The 20,811-nt window shown below is 39.7% G+C and overlaps 1 protein-coding gene across 3 annotated transcripts in view; it reads left to right on the top strand.

Moving 5' to 3' along the window:
- The window catches only part of tnmd (tenomodulin), a 49,410-nt gene extending 30,703 nt beyond the window's left edge, over positions 1-18,707 (top strand). For all 3 annotated transcript variants that reach the window (XM_046031537.1, XM_046031539.1, XM_046031540.1), the window contains exons 3-7: positions 2,632-2,772; positions 6,518-6,625; positions 12,216-12,378; positions 13,487-13,581; positions 17,708-18,707. In XM_046031537.1, coding sequence (XP_045887493.1) covers positions 2,632-2,772; positions 6,518-6,625; positions 12,216-12,378; positions 13,487-13,581; positions 17,708-17,917 — 717 coding nt within the window. In that variant the 3' untranslated portion in view covers positions 17,918-18,707. The remainder of the gene's footprint in view (positions 1-2,631; positions 2,773-6,517; positions 6,626-12,215; positions 12,379-13,486; positions 13,582-17,707) is intronic.
- The last annotated feature ends 2,104 nt before the right edge of the window (positions 18,708-20,811 follow it).

Here is a 20,811-nt window from a genome sequence, read left to right as displayed (position 1 = left end):
TTTTTTGTCAAACTACATGCCCGGTATATTTTTAACTAAATCTTGCCTACTGCAGCTTCAATGTCACAGTGGTTTCAAGAGTTTAAAACGTATTTAAAGTCTTTGTGACCAAAGTACTATCTTTGTAGCCTTTTCAAAGTCCTTGCACAGAAAGTGTAACATAAATTGGAGCCTTTCCTATGTGCTCTCCTTTTATCTGCCATTCAAACAGGAAGCTAATTAACTTTCACAGTATTTTTAAAATAAAATAGGTTTTGAAGCCAAGTGACAGTTTCTGTGAATGGCTATTTAGAAATAGCGCAAGGTAAGTAAGTATATTGTAAGAAACAGGTCTTCTTTCTCCCCATCTCCCCATTGCATATTTTCAAACATAAATGCACAATGAATATAATAAGAATCTGCACAAAAACAAATTGTAGTGATCATCGTCATTACAGTGAGTCAAAATATTTTGTTACGTTTTAAAATCTTCCCCTTATTGCAGCATAAGTTCCTAATGTACCGAAGCATCTTTAAGGATCAAAAGAGGCCATGCAGAGGCTATTCATTTCTATTTTCAGAATGCCAATTATGGTGCACAGCAGCTTTGGATGTTGAACCAGTTGAAGTCAAACTGTTGTAATACATTATTATCTATTTCAACCTGGTGCGGTGGGGAGATTCTCACTGCTGGATTTTCATCAAAACAGATAGCCTGCTGAAAATGTAATTCACTGTTTTAGTATAAATCAATAAGCCTCCAGAATCTATTCCCCCATTCCACCTTTATGTTAATATAAAAGAAATGCTCAAATAGAACTTTAATTCACCACACAGACTTTCAGACTGTTTAATAGCCCCAATTTTATCTATAACTGCTCAATTGACACTTAAATTTCAAGCCCATCTTAATTTGGCTTCTCCTGACAATTTTAAGTTCTACTTCTCTTCGGAGCCACTGTGACCCATGTTAATGGAGATTTATAGGTTAGTGCCATTCTAACAGAGATCTTCTTTTAAGAATTATATCCCATTTGATCCTTATTACTCTGTTTCTTCTACCTAAAAGACAAAAAGTCATATTTATATGCTACATGTGATGCAATGTATTTAAATGTCCTGGATACTGCATATAAGCAAGCAGACACAAAACATGTTAAATACTGAACATGAGAAAGAGTGTAAAGTAAAAGCTAATTTTGTATTAGAGCGTCAGAGGAGTTTCAGATGAGGGATATAAATCCTGATGGACTCCCATCCGAGTGTATTCATTAATCATGCGTCTCATTGGCGAGGCTCTGATTTGCCGCTGAGACAGATGAAGATGAACTCAGCAATATATTTCTCATCATAACACAACCCTCACATAAATATTAATAGCATATTTTCAGCTGGTGGGCATGAATCATTTTTCAGACAGAGAATTTTAAGAGCTATCCATGCATGTCCAAGAACAGTACATAAGCAAGCAGTTGTGATAAACAACACTGCCTTAAGGAAACAGTGAAGAGAAGGCTTTAACTGTACAGGAGATTCAAACGGTCTTTATTTTACTTACCTCAGGCACCTTCTACCAACATATTTTCTTCTTTAACTTCACAGCCTGTCAACACAAATGTCTTAATTGCACAAATGATTGTTATAACTGATGGTTAATGAATAAAGCAGTTTCAGCAGCTGTTATTTTGACTGCATCAGTTAGATGTTGTATTTTAGACAAAGATATTCTGGCAATATTCTGCCTTGATGTTTCAGATTACGGATGTTGTACACTTAAACTGCTTTGCAATTTCACTGAAATTTCTCATCAACCTTGTTTCCAGTATCAGGCACCTTTTTTTTTTAGCAAAAACAAAACTTTGATAAACCCACTATACGCTACCTGCCCAGTACCAAAATAGCAGAAAGACAACAAATATCAGGTAACAAACAGCTGGTGAACACAGAGAGTGAATATTGGACTTAGATTGGTCAGGTAGCCAGAAACACGACCCCCAAGGAATATCATTTTGCTGTTAGTTGTGTCAACAGGCAACTGTTTTCAGCTTGTTAATGCAGGTTTAACACAAATTTGTATATTGTAAGACCAGTTTTTGTTATCCTATTTTTCATCACCATGATAATCAGACTGAATTGCCATTTAATTTAATTTAATTTGTCAGTATGACATCGTGTTCATGTCAAATATTTTTTGCTTGAGTGATTATTTTCAATCAGAATCAAGTGGCATATCGGTCAAGTCATTGTCATTTTCAGCTTCGCTAGTGTTTGTTAGAAGCAATTAACTTTAACTTTTTTCACCTCGCTTGGAAAAAATATGTTGACTTAAGGGTTGCTCTAAGTTTAATCACAACAAGCTATAAAGATGCGTCAATCTCACCTACACTGTACATTTTACTGTACTTTGAACAAGAGCTGTCAACACCAGACCTATTTGAATTGCTAAAAAATCTTAGATGCGAGCAGCTATTTAGAAGTCTGGACAGGTTATTCCTATGTTCAGTTGTTAAATGGTGAACAATTCTGAACGTCATTTGGGGTTTTTACTGACCTTTTACTATTCTTTGGCAAAAAACAATTACAATGATAAATATGCCACTGTCACATTGATCTATTAGTCATGGTGGTGTATGGTTGTCTGTTTCATTGCAGGTTTATGATCATCAGTACAAAGCTGTGTTGGATGGTGTAGAGACAGACAGTTTGATGGAGATTAACCCAAGTCAACGCATTGAGATCTTCAGAATGGGAAATGGGAGTGAGGAGATACTTGAGGTGCACGACTTCAAAAATGTGAGTAAAAGGTTAAACATCGGCCATGTAAGCTATTCTTCCTTTTCTGCAAACTTGATGCTGTAATTGTATCTTCTCTTCAGCGGAGAAAGGATTATGATGTTCACATCCTGCCCTTTTCAAAGAGGCGGTTGACAACATTTATCCTTTGTTGAAATCATATTTTCTTCCTCAGTGATATTTTCCACTCTTTTGGCACTCTTAATGGGAAAAAAGGCGTGACAAACCTTTGTAACATCTGTGAAACAAAATAATAGAAATAACACTCACAGGTGTACACGGGGATCAGTAATACATTTTGAAAAATGCCTACACTTAATATCAGTAATTGAATCTGGATCAGTAACTGTGCTCATTTAGAGTTTGTGTGTTTATATGCACACACAGAAATTTTGGTCTTTTACAAAAATACTGTTTTCTTCCCTCTAATTTACAGTAATTTCTTCACAGTATAGGGACAAACACCATTAACAAGCCCATCTTCATTTGTTTCTCACACCTTTTTCAACTGCAGCAGAACTCATAAACTTATCTTTCATTCCTAAATCCTGCTTGAGTGTGCAGGAAGTTACACATGCTGCGCCTCGAAGAAGGGAGCATGCTGCTTGACTGGGAAATGAATGTTCTCATTCTCACACAATTATTTACTGTGAAATGTTGGGTTGCAAGGTTGAATGTTACTGGATAGACCTCATCCCAAAAAAAAAACCTACAATGAGTTGTTATTGTTTTTTTGTTACAATGGTCTTTGTGAATTTAAAATGGCTATATGACGGAAGCCAAGCACAGCCCCGGAAAACTTTCACCTCTGCAATCAATCTCTCTATTTCTTTCTCTCTCCTTGTGTGTGTGTGTGTGTGTGTGTGTGTGTGTGTGTGTGTGTGTGTCCCACGTACCCACATGCATAACCATGCCTGTTGCTTGTTCCACTTCCTGTTAGTGAAGCCTATCCCCTGAGGAGATTTGTTGTTGATTCAGTGCTCCACCATGGAAGACTAAGAAACAAGCAAGTGAGCAGAGTAATTCAAACCGTATTGCAATAAAAGAAAAAAAGGGGAAGGAAACCCACAAAACCATACAATAGGTTAGATTAAGTGGTACCTTGTGCGCTGATGCTAGAATATATTTTTTTAATACACAAAAAGGATGTTGCATGTTATTACACAGACCAAAGCCACTTTTAAACCAGTCTCCATCAAGCCCGAGGGCTGTGTGAGGAATGGAAAATGAGGGGATTATGCCACCAGGACGGTGGACCACAAGCGAAATCCACTAGCTATTGTTTCAGGCCAATACTGCACTCATTTTAAGGGGAGAGAAGGAGGGAAAATAGAGATAGAAACATCCTGAGAGAGAATCACCGTGGTCTTTTTTTGTGTTAAAACAAACTCATAATAAATTTTCTTGACAAGCGAACAAAAGCTCATTTAGGAAAATTGGCCTTAATCTCAATCTTTACATTGTATTTGAATCAAATGACAAACTGCTTTGGTGGTTCAGCACAAATTACTGTATACAACACAATACAGCACAGGTTTGAAGCAAGAAAAACTAAGATTTCGGGGTAGAGGTTTGGTTAAGGTTTAGTCCGACAAGATAATGTTTTGCTAAAAGGTGTTTTTTTCCAGCTGTCATCACAGCAGAAAACTTCAAACAGTCTAAAATAAAAACTTTACACGGTGTTTCTAATATAATGTCCCTCATGTTTGTAAAACATTTATGCAATACCTATCCAATTCCTCCTTTGCGGTGTCACATGAGTCTGGAGCCTATCCTATAGCTCACAATGGGCAAGAGGCTGAATACACCATGGACATGTCTATCACAGAGCTAATACAAGTACAAGAGACATGTAGGAAGGCACTATCACCCTTAGACTGTGGGAAGAAATCAGAGGACTTCAGAGAGCTTCAGCACAGCACCATTGCACCAGTGTGCCATCATAACATTTCCTATCTCAGAACTGCAAGTGTTTCTGGAATTTCTTCTTTTTCTTTCAGCAGACATCAGCCCCACAGCACAGACATTGCGGCCTTTACCAGATTCAGTGATGGTTCAGTCCATACTGCAGCAGGTGTTGGTTGTTTTAGCTCCTTACCTTTAAATGGCATCTCACCTGAAGATGGAGATAACCAACATTCATATATCACCACAGATGTTGGAAGAAACAGGTGGTGAATGTAGCCAATCTTTATATTATATGTTGATGTAATGTTTTTAAACAGGCTTTGTTTCTAAATAGATTTGGTTTACATTTTTTATAATTTATTTTCCAACAATGTTGCTCTCATAGATTATCTACAGTGTAGCTGGTAACCTTATCTTGACAGCTACAACTGGCTGTGCCCATATGACTTTTCAGCTTTGTCCCTAAAAAACATAAAATTATATTGATAATAAGGCACCAAACTAATACCTTCTGACATGCCTTTATTTTTTTTTTATACAACAACTGAATAATGCATGTAGTTACATGTTCTCTATTCTCTTGAATGGACACAGATGAGCATCTTGCACATGGATATGCCAAGTGAATATTTAAACAATGTCTGTTAAAATGACATCGCTTTTCCATTTCTCATCCCTGTGTTAATGTGTCTTTCTTCATTTTCTGATTGACCAACCCCAGTAATCATTATTGTATCTCATCACAACATTGCCGTCTCCTCTTCTGCTGCAGCTCACCAATTCAGTACACCCAAATTAAACAGAGACTCATCACAATGAAGCCCGGCATAAACATTATGCTTTTGTGCTTGAGACTATTATTGCCCCATCCTTTTTCCGCAAGGATGAAATTACACGCAGTAGATTATGACAGGCATCACTTTGTATCATGTCTTGTGCTGCTGGTATCTGGTTTTCAGAGTGACAGCACCACAGAAAATGTAGAAACAGCACCCACATGGTCAAGTTAACCAATTCAAAGGAGATGTCATAGCAATCACCGTGTTACTGTAATTAAATTTAGATTGAATCAAGACCATTTTCATGGTACCGCTCATACAATTTTCAGTTGATACAATTTTAAAGCAGCCATGGCAGATGTAGATCCCTCCGTCTGTACTAATACAGTCTGCTGAATGAGCAGCTCTACTCTGCAGAAAAAATAAATTGGATACAATCTGATCTACTGAAAGTCTTTCAGACTTATTCCGGCTGAATATCTTAGATTAACATAGAATGGCAGCAAGAGAGAATTAACAGATCTTTCTTGCCTATTGACGCTGTGTGTCAGACTGAATAGAGCTACAGTCCACATGGTGGAGGATCATCAGTGGAGCTGAAGAGACTGACTCCACACTTGACTGCGCAGATTAGGAGAGTGACAGGGACCTATGACTGCCTAATTCAATGGGGGCACTCTCTGTAGAAAACACTTCATTCTCAACAATGTCACTTGGCTCTCCTGTGTGATATATCCTGCTATAACATATTTCACAGCCATGGTGGAGCGCCTTTTACTTCTATTCAGCTTGAAAGCAAGAGCAATGTTGCTAGGGCCAAGCAGTCATCAATTTTATACCAGGCTAAAAGAGGAAAAGAAGATCAAAACACACCTCTTCTCACTCATTAGGTTTTAACTTCTTTGACTTTTTTAAGAGCTTTGATTATCAGCAGAAAGCTGAGCATTTTAAAATGATCGCCCCAGTGCTTATTGGATACCCACATCACAGAAAGCTAATGAATGATACATATATCTGAATTTCTGAGTATCCCTTCATTTCTTTTTCTTTTTTCAAAGGGAATCACTGGGATCCGGTTTGCCGAACATCAGAGGTGCTACATCAGGACCCAAACTAGAAAACTACCCGCAGTGGCAGAGGTGGAGGCTGAGGACACAGAGTTACTGGTATGCCTCCTCTCTCAACTGTCTGTACCTCAGACTCTCTGTAGTCCTACAGAGGCTGTCATGCATATTGTAGGGAGATAACCAGAGTAGAGCACTGTGAGCACCACACAAATCCTCAGCCTGTCCATCTTATCCTATCTCCCCCACCCCTCTCACTGAAGAATAAACTGGGGTTTGTGGTGCCTGTGAAACCATCAGAAAGCTGCCCACAAACCCATAGCCTCTCTGTGGCTCACATCAAATGGTGTTTGCTGTCAATCTTGAGCCAATATTAATTTTTAATCATCTCCTCCAAAGGCTCTACCAAAATAGCCTAAAGGGGGAAGAGTGCAAGAGAGGTCTGAGTGAGAGGTAAGCCATTAAAATGGTATTTTTTTAAAGATGATTTCTTTGTAAAATTCACGAGGCTGCCTCTCCAAGTTTACAGTGATTCATTTTACTTCTCTGGGTTCTTGTACTTGTATCTGTGAACTTCAGCAAAAGGAATTGAGGAAATTCAGTCAATCAAAATTCCCAATTTTTCAGTGTCACAGTGCAATTCACTGAGTGGGCCGTATGTTCAAAGAGAAAATCCCTCTCTCGAATGTCTCTACTGCTTGCATGCTCTCATTTACATTTCATATTGCAGCTGGGATGAAGTACAGTAGCTGGCAAATATCTGATGCTCCCCGCTCACGGTTTCATTTTAAAAACTGAATAAACCAATTGTCAGTCCAAGCCAAAGCCAGTCTCAGTTTTAACTTTAAGAACACAAGCTGTTACACCCAAAAACCAAAAGGGTTTTTTTGCTTCTTTTTTGTTTTTCCTCTCATCTTCATAATGTCTGATCCATGTTTACAGAATCTAATTGCGCAGGCAGAGCCATATGTCCTTGCCATTTCTGTCTTCTTTTGTGCACTGTGAAGCCTAATTGGCTTAATTCAGCTCCAAAGTGATCTAAGTCATCTTAGGCCAGGAAAGTGACCAGGGCTTATACTAGTAGTTCCGGAAGCCCTTATTATTGCCATGCCATGAACAAAATAGATGATTCTACTCTATGTTCAATAAAATAAAAATTCAAAAGGTGTTTTAAAGTTGTGGTTAAGCCTACATTAAGTTGTTCTAATAAATCACTATGAATAGTCATACACTGCTACAGCCTTGCCTCATGGGATGACACTAAAGTACATGTAGCAAGAAGCCTTGAATCAACTGTCTGATAGTGTGATAACCAGGCAGCCAAACATGCAGCCTTGTCTCCTCGAAATATATATATATAGCCATATATATATAATATGTATATAATAATATTTAATCATAATTTGTTATGTCAAGAAGGTTTTGGGGAAAACATAATTGCTGCCTGGATTAGGTTAGTCCACGTACAAAGTGCAGGACTTGCATCCCACATCCCACGTGTTATTAGGTTTAGACAACAAAAGTAATAAAGTAATAATGCTTTCGTTGAGGTGGATTTTGTATTGCAAGAGAAGGATATTGTAGGAAAACAAATGAAATATGCTTTAACTTAATGTTTTACAGATACATTTTGCAACTTATCAGATATGTTAATTAAAAATTATTTACTCATTATGTTGCGTATTAGATGAGAAGCTTAATACCACTCTCATGTTTGATGCTACAGCCTGCAGCTAAAAATAGCTTAGCTTAGCATAAAGAGTGGAAACAGCCTGGCTCAGTCTAAAGGTAAAAAAAACTGTTAACTATATCTAAAGCAAATACGTTATATTTAATTATTTCCCTTTAATCTGTACAAAAACCAAATTGTTGTAATGATGCATTGCTGAACTAATAAATTAAGATGATCTAGACATTTCGGGGCGGCTGTGGCTCAGCAGGTAGAGTGGGTTGGCCGTTAATCGGAAGGCCTACAATATCCTTCAACGGTCGAAGTGTCCTTGGGCAAGATACTGAACCCCAAATTGCCCCTGGTGGCTGTTCCGCCAGTGTATGAATGTGTGTGAATGTTAATTTCCGTTTGAGCACATTCAGTGTATGAATATGTATGACTGGTGAATGCAGATGTAGTGTAAAAGCGCTTTGAGTGGTCAAAAGACTAGAAAGGCGCTATACAAATACGGAGCATTTACATTTCGGGTGTGCACTGGAATTTCTATGCTTATAGCTGTGCACAGAGCCAATACCTGTTGATAGAAATGAGTGTGGGATTGATCTTCTCATCTAATTCTCAGCAAGACACCAAAGAAACATATTTCCCAAAACTAATAAACTAATTAAATGATTCATATGTTTAAAAAAACATTCTCCCACCGATTTTGTCTGCAAAGAAGGTATGTTTATTTTTCACTCCTTTTTCCACTTTAGTTACACCACTGTGTATTACTGCTAATATTGCTGAAATGGGTTTTCAACAAAACAATGGATTACACAAGGGAAACAACAATATCATATATATTAGTCTGACCACATCAAGGTCTGTCCATTAGACAACGGCACCTGATCTGTCCTCTGTGAGCATCCACCCACATGTGACCCTGGAGAAGATCAGCAGAAGTTCCTCCTCAGGTGTTGCACACATGAAGCTCACAGGGGTTAAAGCCAAGTACTAATGGTTCCTAGCTTAACCCAGCCGCAGGCTTTTAGGAAAGAGGGCTCAGAGCAGCCGTGGCAGGCTTTAGAGCCGAGGTGAAAAACAGTGGCAAAAATTGCAGGAAAAACTGCAAGCGGCTGATAAGGAAATACAGCCCCTGCGAGGGAGAACCAGGTGACAAACATGAATTGTTTGCCAGGATTTTTCCTCCCTTTTCAATTTGCCTCCTCTATGAAATGTCTGAGGGAGTAATCCCTGAGCTTCATTCCAGTTCCCCCAGTCTGACACAGAAACCGCCATCTGCCTCCCTCACACCCTTTAACATTGTCAACGGATGCTGCTTGCTCCATTAAACAGCCACTTAATATGGATGACCAAAGCTCACCCAGCAACCCAAAACCTCCCACTCAGACTACAACTGCAAACAGAAAACCAGCGCACTGAGGAACAATACCACTTTAGAGGATGTGAATACACCAAAGTCCTGCGAGCACAAAGTACATTTGTTTTGTTTCATATTTGTCTGCTTGAAGATATGAGCTCAATTAATAACAGGGTGACCAGTGAGACTACAACAAAAAGCTGAAAAGTTAACTTCCTACGTTGGTGACAAATTCAGTCATATGGATCACACCAGAAAGTATCGCAGCTCTTTGCGAAGTACTAACAACTTGCAGAGCTAGTTGGTAAACTAGTGAGCATTAACATGTTAACCAGCTGGTTATCACACATAACTATCTGAGCTTTTTTCTGTTTCTATTCTATCCAAGCAAGCAGGCTTGCTAAGTGTCTGTTAGCAAGCTTGGTAGCACGGTGGCTAACGGGACAATAAGTTCAGAAATATGTATTTTTGACAACCAACTCCTGTCTCATAATTGTCTGTGAACCATACTAAGTGTTAAATAAAAGTGGATGGTACAATACAGCTAATATAACTTCCTCAATTTTGGACTCTTCTGCTGTCAGTTCCCTCAAAGGTCAGCACTCTCAAGACAGTTTGCTATTTTTGTCAGCGGCACAAATTTGCATGTCAAAGGTCACCAAAGTTGAAGTCCACAAGAAAAAAATTGCACAGATTTACTTTTCCCTCACTAGAAAAAAAGATGAATTGATTATTTCACTGTTTTAAATGCCACTGTGATCAGGCCTTTAGCGCCCTTAAGCAAGTGGCAGCACTCTCACTGCAAGTTCCTTGAATATGGGTGTAAACTAAAATTGACCACCTGGTACACTGCGTAATGAAACCCTCTGAATATGCTATGTGCAGTATGTAAAAGCACTTGGGTACTGTGAGAACATTTTTGTTGATCTCTGGCAAACATAGCACCACTTTAAACAATGTGTCATGTAGACAGTGTTTCCTCCCTTAGGACACAGTGGCAGGAGAGGGTAAATTCATTACCTATAGCACAACTGGTGTGTAATTAAGTTGTGCACTGTAGGCAGAATGCACACATGCACCTGGAGCAGGCCACACAAAACAAATTAGAATCATTCCCAAGGTCCAATACTTGATAAAAAGTTGTTTGTGTCTTAATAATACATCATTTGTCAACAGCAAAATAACCCTTTCAGAAGTGTGTACAAACGGGAGAACTGTAATCATGTTGTCTTTGTGCTTGTCAACTGGCATTTAGAAATCCCTGCCCCATGCTAAAACGCTGACCTTTACCACTTTCCCCCCTGGGCCCTCTCCTACAAGTTATTGGAGTCGTTTCTCAACTGTGAAGTCAAAGTCATGTTGTGAGCCCCATGTCGTGACCTCCATTTACTTTCCAGAGAAGACACACTTGTCTACAGTGGTTAAGAGGTCCAATTAGAGAGTGCTGTTTGTGTTCTTCGAGTTTGATTTTAATTTCTGCAGCCACGGGAATGGTGAGCGCACTAGCTCAATGCCAGAGCACCCCTCCACCGAACCACCACAACCCGCTACACCAGTCCTCCGAGTCATCATTAGTCTACTGGCCGGTGCTTAAAAGTGGGGAAAAGTGTGTCAAAAGCTTGGGCTAAGCACCTCCCGAGCCCAAACACAATCTTTGATGTGACAGAATGTGCTTAAGTTTTTTTTTTCCTTCTCTGCAGGTCACAACTCGCTCGATGACAAACAAGAAGCAGCACAGAAAGCAAAATTCTAATTCAAGCGAGAGTGACAGCGGTGAACGTGTGGGAGGGGGCACGACCCGATATAAATGATTCTTGCTCCTGCTATAGCCCCAGGATTCTACGTCAAGCTTAACTAATGTGCAATTAAGCTTTAGACTGGGAGAAAATCACCTTGTAAAAACATTTGTCAAGTGAACTGTTTTTCTGTTCTGGGTTGCTAATTAACAAGGGAATGGGAAGAGGGGTTTGTTTGTGTGTGTATTTACATATACATGAAGAAAATAAATATCTGCACTGTTAGGGGAGACCAAATCCCCTTCATATGTCTCTATTAGACAACACTGACATGTAGACCCCATCATTAAGCAATAATAGTTTACTTTACAGCTCATGAACTACAGTATCAACAAATTAAGCCCACTGATAGTGCTGGGTGCCAAGCGAAGCATTGTGGTGGAGGGGGAGGAAGGGAAGGGGGAAAGGAGGGAGGCGAATGCAAGGCTTTATTGTGTCTGTCACATTAAACGATATTGCAGCCACACTCAGAGTAATGAAGACCACTTCTAAAGTCATTTAAAAGTCAAATCATCACTGTCTGTGAATTTCAATGATGTATAATAGAAAGAGCATGCCGGAGGCTTGAGAAGAGGGTGGGAGAGAGAGAGACAGAGAGACAGAGGAGGGAGTCAGGGCAGTGGGAGTCAGGAAGTTGCCGCCCTCTCAGCGGACAGAAAGGTGATAGATAAAATGATGAGGCTGGAGCTGCTATGTGGCTCAGGGGAGGAGAGTGTAAATGCAGGACAATACTTTGTGTGGGGCCTGGACATTTTTGCAGCTTCTAACATGCTATATTGTGTGTGTGTGTGTGTGTGTGTGTGTGTGTGTGTGTGTGTCGTGTCTGTGTGTGTGTGTGTGTGTGTGTGTGGTGTTTCCTAGCAGGTGGATGAGACTGAGGCCATGGATATGAAGGTGGAGGACTCCCAAGTGTGGGTTCCTGCCAAGGAGCCCATCGTTAACCCAGCCTTCCTCTTCGACTCCAAGATCTGGGAGATTTGCCAGGAGCTGCCCATCCACTGGATCCATCCCTCCCTTCTGAGTGGTGAGAGCAGGGGGCATCTTTGCCTCTAAACGCAGACTATTAAGACTCTCGCTGGAGGGCATCCCCAAAGGCCATGTGTAGGTCCGTGGAGGCCGCATGATTTCCCAACAATATAAGCTTCCAGCCTGGGTTACTCTGTGTGTGTGTGTGTGTGTGTGTGTGTGTGTGTGTGTGTGTTGAAAGTTGAGAAACTGAGCATTCATGTCCTTTACTTTGGTTAAATATATCAATACCACAGTGTATAAAATACTCCATTACAAGTAAAAATCCTGCATTCAAAGTAAAAGTACAGAGGTGTTATTAGCTAAATGTACTAAATGTTTAGATGTGACTATCTAAAGTAAAAATATTAATTTTATAGTTGTAGCTGGTTGAGTTGGAGCTGATTTAAATTACTTTCATCATCACATTAAGTTTTATATTGAAGAAGTATAAATGTTGTAGTTATGTGGGTACTAAAATTCAGTTTAGTTTTTCTAAAAATAAATGGGGAAGTCTAGTTAGTTAGATTACTTCAACCTTTTCTGATGTATGACAACTCATTCAGGAGTTAAAATTTAATAGTAGTCAAAATCTAATTTCTGTGTGTAATTATAGACCATAAGCTCTGAATAAACATTTAGTCACTGTGTAGAAGTGTGGGGCAACACATTTACAATTAATAGAAATCCAGTATATATACTATAGAAATCAGCAAATCAAATTATAAATAAGGTGGATTCAAGGTAACATACACCAACAGACTGGTATAGAATTCAAAACCTTTTTAGTTATGTTTAAGCCAAAAGCAGATTATTGCCAGTGCAGTATTTGAGTAATGTACTTAGTTACATTCCGTCACTGCTGATAGGCTTTACCAAATAGGATCTGTGAAAAACGGTTTGTGTGTTAGTATCACAACAGCAACAACACCATTGTTTGACAGAAGCATGAAAAAGCTTGGAATAAATTCCAGAGTATTTCTTCTGAATGTTAGTAATTAACATCAAGCTACTGGGAAAATGGAGTGTACAAGCCAAAAATTAATCCAAGAGCTTTCTCATTTTAATTCAGCAACAACAGTACATAAACATCTCCCCTTTTTACTGTCCTGTGTGTGTTTATTCAGATGCTGAGATGGAAAATGTGGACACACCTGACGCAGAGGTCACAGGTCAGCGTTTCACACGCGATGTCCTGGACCACCTTGCCGTAAACGACTATGTAAGTGGGCCCCTCTGCGCCACGTCAATCTTGGACCACACCACAAGATACAGTAGAGCCACTTCAATCAGTTCCAGCTCTGCCTCGACTCTTTCTGCATATAAATCTCTCACTAATTGATGTTAAAACTGACTTTGTGCACCAGAGGGCATAGCAATTGCTCTATATATCTGTTTAAGTAAGGCCAGTTCATTGAAGACTCCCTTAATGTCTCTCCATTAATTGAGAGGAATATCCAGCCTTTCAAAGGCAGCAACTTGTGCCTTAAAGCCGTTACTGCCTTCTTTTACTTCCTTTTTTCTGAGGCAGTGGAAAGCACTGTACAAAGGAGCCCTCTCAAGGTCACTCACTGCTGCACAGATAAATTACACTTATATTAATAATGCTTTAATTATCAAAGCATATAAAATGAATGGAAATACCAAGGAACATATTTTTCGTGTACTGCATGTAAACCACTCAATGCTGTATGGTTAATTATCCCTGACTCTGAGGGGAAATCATATAAAGCAGTATATTACACAGGAATTGTGCCCAAAATGTGCACAAATAAAATAACAGTTGCACACTAAAGATAGCAGGAACACAGGTGCAAAGATATCCGCCACACATGCACACACACTTATAGGTGAATAGCCACTAAAGCTAAATTCAAGGATAATGAGTCGGCCATCTCCTCAGAGCTGTGAGAAACGGAGAGAGACACGCAGAGAAATGAGACGTCCTATAATGTTGACATTTATCAGCCCTATCCCAGAAACACCTCCCGCTCAACTCCTCAACCTCCCCCCACAGCTTCTCTGTCTTCTCCCTCATCGTCTGCGACAGGAGATGCAGTGCCATGCAATTAAAACATACCACGGGGATGAAAAACTCAGCTCTCCTTTTGAAACGTTCTGCCTCTATCAGCTGAGTTATGCATACCACTGCAATCCATTCCAGCAGCACATCCAGGCTCTGTTTGTGGGTCCAGCGATAACAAAGGCCTTTGTGGCCAAGCAGAGGGCAGGCAGCAGTCTGTAATTGGGAGTCTGAACTCTCGCTTATTCCAGTGGGATGCCACATGTGTTAGCCAAACCTTTTTTGCTTCATCCAGAACTCATGTAAATGTGCACACAGTCAGAAAACAACCAAGCACACACACACACACACACACACACAGTCTGCTACTCACACTATTTCTCTTTCTACCTACAGCGTTTTATCTATCATACTCACTCACACACACACACACAAAGCACACACAGCAAGCCTGACGCATAAAAAACATGCATTCAATTCATCTGTGTTTCATAAGTCTGAATTTCAGTGCCATGTGTCCGCACGTTTGTGAAGCAGAATAATTGTTTGGTCCTTGTGACAGAGGCTGGCAGATATATGAAAATGACCTTTGCCACGGCTGCCATGTCAGAGTGCACTGTGTATGAGAGGTGGCCCTGGAAATTTCAAACTGAATAACTACCATCTGACAAGGCTGAAGGGATAGTACCACTGTCCTTGACCCATATAGCAAGGATGGACTTCCAATATGAATTGACCTCACACACATATACGTGTAAACATGTTTGGTGTGTGTTTCGGTCTGCGTCGCAGTGTTTTTATTGTGTTACAAACCTCTGGAAGCCATGCATAAGGGTCAGGGTGGATGGCTATGCATAACAGAGGTGCAAAGGAATTCTGGAAACTGACTGAATTCAAATCCATGAATGCAGGAGCTGTTTGTGCCTCTAGAGAAATCTTTACACTGAAAGCTCCTTATCAGTTTGGTAAACTGGCAGAGTTTACTGAAATACATGACTATCTCTTTATTCAATTACAATTCCATTGTCATTTCACCTCACTGTAGAGCACAGTGAGATGACAATCTGAGATCAGGCCAAGCGGTGAGGCATTCTCATATGTTGCAATGTCCTGTGCTTCAGCATATAAAAACCCTTTCAAATACAAAGCAGGGTATGAAACAGAAATGTTATCTCTGCTGTTTTGATCCCAGAATGAATGTGATGAGCTCTGCTATGAGATTTAATAACAAATCCAGGCATGTGCTTCAAGCTCATGAAGAGCGGTGATCAGCGTGTGTGAAATAACACCAACAAGTGTGGAGATTAGAGGAGTCGTGCTTTGATTCATTACATCTTATTGAATGACTGACGCAGTTTTCTACTCTGCAGACTCATTCATATCCAGTGCCTCATATTATGAACAGAGGTCTCTGTGTGAGTGTGTGTTTGCATGTGTATACGTGAGTGTGTGATGAAATCAGATGCAGCAAGGGGGTAATGGCTTTTACTCTTCATTAATGCTGCTTGTTTTTGAGTGACTGCCTCAGATTTCCCAAGGTGAACCATTCTTATCACCGCAGCATCCCACTAGAGACATCAATTCAAAGCCAGAGTGATTAATATGTACCCTCCGTTTTAAAAGGATAGCTCTGATTAATTGTCTTTAAGGTACAATGCTGCCTATTGGCTGTTTGTTTTGATAAACGCGGCATCATTTGAATAAAATATTTTCTTCATTTTCTGAGCCGGAGCTCCGTTTTTTTGTAACATCCCAGTTTGGGCTGTGAGGAGCAGATAAGATTATCATTGGTCCATTGACAACTTTTGTGTTGTTTCCATAACAGATTGTTGCCTGGAAGCTGATGACCTGAAACTTGACTGAAACAATAAATCATTAAAAGCCTACCTGCGCTTGTCATCGTAATAAATCAAACCTTGCTACCCTAGATATCATCTGTCGCACCTTCTCTATGTGTTTTAAGTATGTCTCATGAGTGTGTAATTTTGCTCCATTTATCATAGCTCACATCAACTGCATGGTGTACTTTTTTATGAGTCATGCTTTTGGTGAATTTATTGCTATGTGATTGTAGTCTGCTAGCTGGTACAGAAAAGAAACAAAATAAAATGTGTGTAAAACCACTGCGATTGACTACCCACTGAGTAGATTCAAGAAAACTCCTAATTCCTGTACTTAATGCAGCAGGGGAGTAAAGGAACTCAGCCATGTGTTCCTGCGGGTCTTGTCCTCTTAAACAGTTGCCACACTTTTTCTATTCCCTTCAGTGGATGTGTTTTGTTCTGCACTATTGCATGTAGCTGAGTCATTGTAAGCGCTTGCAAAAGAATTATGCCGGTTTGTTCTGAATGTGAAGTCATCGACTCCTGGATCGGAGCAGTTTAACAAGACAGCGCAGGATTGTCTCCAAGGAATCATTTACTAAAAGAGATTGAAATGTGGTCAAATGCATACTAAGGGCAGTTGCTGCCTCAACTTGCGCGGTGAGTTAAGTGGCACTTCTCCGAACCCCATTTGGAGTTACTCTTGATCAAAGGCATGACACTCAGCCCCCACGAGTCTATGAGGGCATGAACCAACCAGCACAATGGAAAAATCCAAGGGCCATTAATTCTACCCAATTTACCTTTCGTTTGGGTTTCATTTGGCCCCTCTATAAATTCAGAGGCAGCCAGCAAGAGCAAATGAAAGAATCCTTGTTAGGCGATCATTACTCTGCTAATTGCTTTAGGAATGTGCCATGCACTTAAAGTCAAGGTCAGGGGGAGGGCGCCAAGACGTGGGGAGCTCTAATTTGAATGCTCTATTGGAGGAGGGGCTGCAATTTTGGTGCAGAGTGTGGGCTTCGGTAGAGGGAGTTAAGAGGTCAGAGATGAAAGAAATAGTGTAATTATGCTGGTAACTACCAACGTTAGAGTGCCTTTGATTGAAGATAGCAGAGAGGCCGTGAATGCTGGATTCAGAGACAGGGCATTGTGCAGCCGGCAGTCGTGCTACCTCTGGTATAACAGAAAGGTCAGGGGTATTATATCATGTTTTATGCTCCTGGAGCTTAAATCAAGCTTGTTCACTCCCTCCGCTATCTTGATCTCTTTGTCACAGTAATCAAGCATGGCACAACTTTACATTTTCACAGACATCAATTCTGATTTTTTTTTAACTCGTTTTTGGTTTTTACATATATTCTGCTGACCTACAAGCAAAGCAGACTCATCAATTCACGCCATTCCCTGTCCTCTTCCTCTTCTCATGCCCTTGCCTTCGGGAGGACTGGCATTTGTCATGTGTGTGATTGTAACCCTGCCCGCTCCTGTGTCCTCTGCAGAGAGATGTTGGAATCGAGCTGGATAACCGTCTGGATGAAAACGGCTACTGCTGCCAGCACTGTCGCCGTGGTTACCGCTACTGCCGCCGCTACCACGAGCCCCTGGGTGGCTTCAACCCATGGCCATACTACTACCAAGGAGGCCGGGTCATCTGTCAGGTTGTCATGCCATGCAACTGGTGGATCGCCCGTATGCTGGGGAGGATCTGAAGAGGTTTATGTTTATGTTGCTGCAAATTCTCCCTTTGATAAATATTCCAGACCACTTGTGAGACGAAAGCAGTCCATTGCACACAATTATTATCCAATCTGAAAGTTGGCCCATTGAGTATTAGTCAGTCTAAACAGTCTAAATGGCATTTGAAGTGTTTTGATTCTTTCTTAAAAGGCACTGGTCGTTTACAGCTGTCTAATTTTCTTTGCTCATCTACCCATTTAGTATTCTTGTTATTTGATCCTGTTGAATGGGTGCAATTTAGTCACCAGAAACTAATCTGTGCAAAAAAAATACTTCAGCACTGTCTGTCCTTACTTTGTCATGCATTCACTTTTTACTTAATGGGGTAAACAGACTTGTTCTACTAATACTGTAATGTAAACAGTGTGTGTGTATATATATATATATATATATATATAAACAATCTGAGTGGTGCTTTTAACTAAATATATATAATGCATTTTGTCGCAGTTTTTTATAATCACTTTCCTTCACTTGAGAAAGTCATACAGCACTTCTTGGATGCACACACACAAAACATGTTAGAAATGGTGTACAACTAAAATAAACTATGGAAAGATGCAATAAATTCAGTGTTTTTAATTAAGGCAAAATTAGGGAAAGAAACACATGAGCAAAGATAATAATACAAAAATGCTAGTACAGAATTAGAAGACGCTTCTGAAAGCTCCATGTATTATATAGTAACATGTCTTTTATCTGTTTGTGGTATCATGTTAAACTAAGGAGGTACAGTATAATTAAAAATACACAGACGCCTCAGCTGTCTTTTGTGATGTAGTTACTGTTGTGTTATGCTCCATTGTTTTCCCTGTTGTTCCAATCCACCAAATGCTTTAAATAGTGCTACTGTTCAAACAGTTTCTTCTTTGCTGAGGCGATTTTAATCTGTAACACCACATCTCAATCTGTCGAGCTGAAATAACTCTCATCTGGCTGCAACTAACAGATAAGCAAGTGAGATAGGCATTTATAATTGATGTTCTGTCATCAGAATAACAAGGTGCAATGCCCAAGAGTATTCCAGCTATGTGAGACATTGAAAAGTTAAACAGAGAGACAACAATGGACCACTTTTGTTGTCATAGCTTGCTTTGAAGCCTTCTTTATGTTGCTATCTCTTTCCTTATTTTTTTTTCCAATTAAAATTTTATTATATCAATAATCTCAGTTGTCCTATCAAATGAAACAATAAAATTAAATTTCCTTGAAAGAAACTTAATAGTGTTTGTTCGAAAGCTGATGTAGTGTGGGTTTGAATCTGACTGATACTATCCATAGAATAGACAGGCCCTCTTCTCTCTTTTCCATTAGTCCCATTGTTCATTAGCAGACAAATTAAATGTGTCTTGACGAGACAAACTAGACATGTATGCTTTTAGTGTTTCTATTTTATAAACTGAAACACTCTTGTGTATCTCTTGTGTAGCATAATAATGCATTGTTTATGCCTGCTAAGTAAATCTTGATGTTGACTCATGTTGGCTCAGTGGGATAATAATGTCAGTGACATCAATAATATTTGGCAGTAAAATGGATTTTGTGAAAAAGAGGGTGAAACGTATTACTGTATGTAAATGTTTTATGGATACACTCATGAATGGAGTTCATATATTGTTATTTTTTAAATCAATAATGTCAATAGCCCAGAGCAACATGTCAAGTAGAAAATAGTGGCATGAGCTAACAAATGCAATAATTGCAAACATACTTCAAATAAACTGACAAGTGTACCACAAAGCCCCCAAGGCATTTCTGAAAAGTTCATAAAATCAGTGTTCATATAATTCATTCCTTACTATTCCTCGCTTATCACATCAAATAGTCGAGTGTCTATTAAAACAGATGCATTAAGCATGCTGGTGTTGCTGCTGCTGTTGTTGGAGAGCTTTTGCACTCAAAATGTTGGGAAATAGTGAAAAGTGTTATTTTTTGTAAGATGCTGTTAGTTGTCTATCTGACGAGGTCTCAGAGGACTCTAAGGACTGTTTTGTGTAGTCGTGAGAGTAAATTGCCATGGAAGCCCTGAGAGTCATTCTGAATGGGATGGCTCACCCTGACTTGAGAGGCTGATACAGATATTACAGCTGGCTCCCTGAGAGCTCCTCATGCCTGTTGGGACGAAAGTCCAATATTAACCATGAAAGTCAAACTTTAAAGTACAGACAGTCTCATAATTAAAAATCATCATGGAGGAGACACTGGATGGTGGTGATACAGCAGTTGCACCTATATGAGAGAAATAAAATGGATCACAGTGCCATTGTTGCATGCTAAAAGGTTCATCCACATCTTTGTATCCAATACACAAATCTCCAGAAGTCTTTGAAAAGCATCTAAATGTGGCTTATTTAGCAAGATGTTTAGTGATTGCATTTTAAGACCACTGCCACAAAGACAGAGTGTAGCATGAAAAAGGATGTCTTCCTCTAAAAATGCAAACAAATAAAAAGTAACTAAACAAAATCAAATGAACTGAACTGATTATTAGTCTTCGGGTTTTTAATACCCCTACTTCTCTATAAATGAGGGTTAGTTTGCATTCCTACCATGTACAGTATAATATGGTTCAGTACATTAGATACGAGGCAGATCTCTGAGTCTGTGACAGTGAACTCTTCCTTTGTGGACCAAAATGAAAGAATATATCACTTCAAATGAAGCCCTGCACAGTTGTTCTCATGCATTTCATACACTGTTTAGGAAAACCCCCCTCCAGTACTTGTTTATCTCTGTTTTGATGAAGAGAGGAAACAAGATCGACTACTCTGCAGGATAAACAGATACCAAATGTCTACCAGGTTAGCACAGTTCAAAGGATTTTGCCTACCTGGCCTGAGGAATGGCCACTATCATCGAGGCTCAC

Source organism: Micropterus dolomieu, linkage group LG19, assembly GCF_021292245.1.
Source record: "Micropterus dolomieu isolate WLL.071019.BEF.003 ecotype Adirondacks linkage group LG19, ASM2129224v1, whole genome shotgun sequence".
In the NCBI taxonomy this organism is placed as follows: domain Eukaryota; kingdom Metazoa; phylum Chordata; class Actinopteri; order Centrarchiformes; family Centrarchidae; genus Micropterus; species Micropterus dolomieu.
This window is presented reverse-complemented; position numbering and strand designations above follow the sequence as displayed.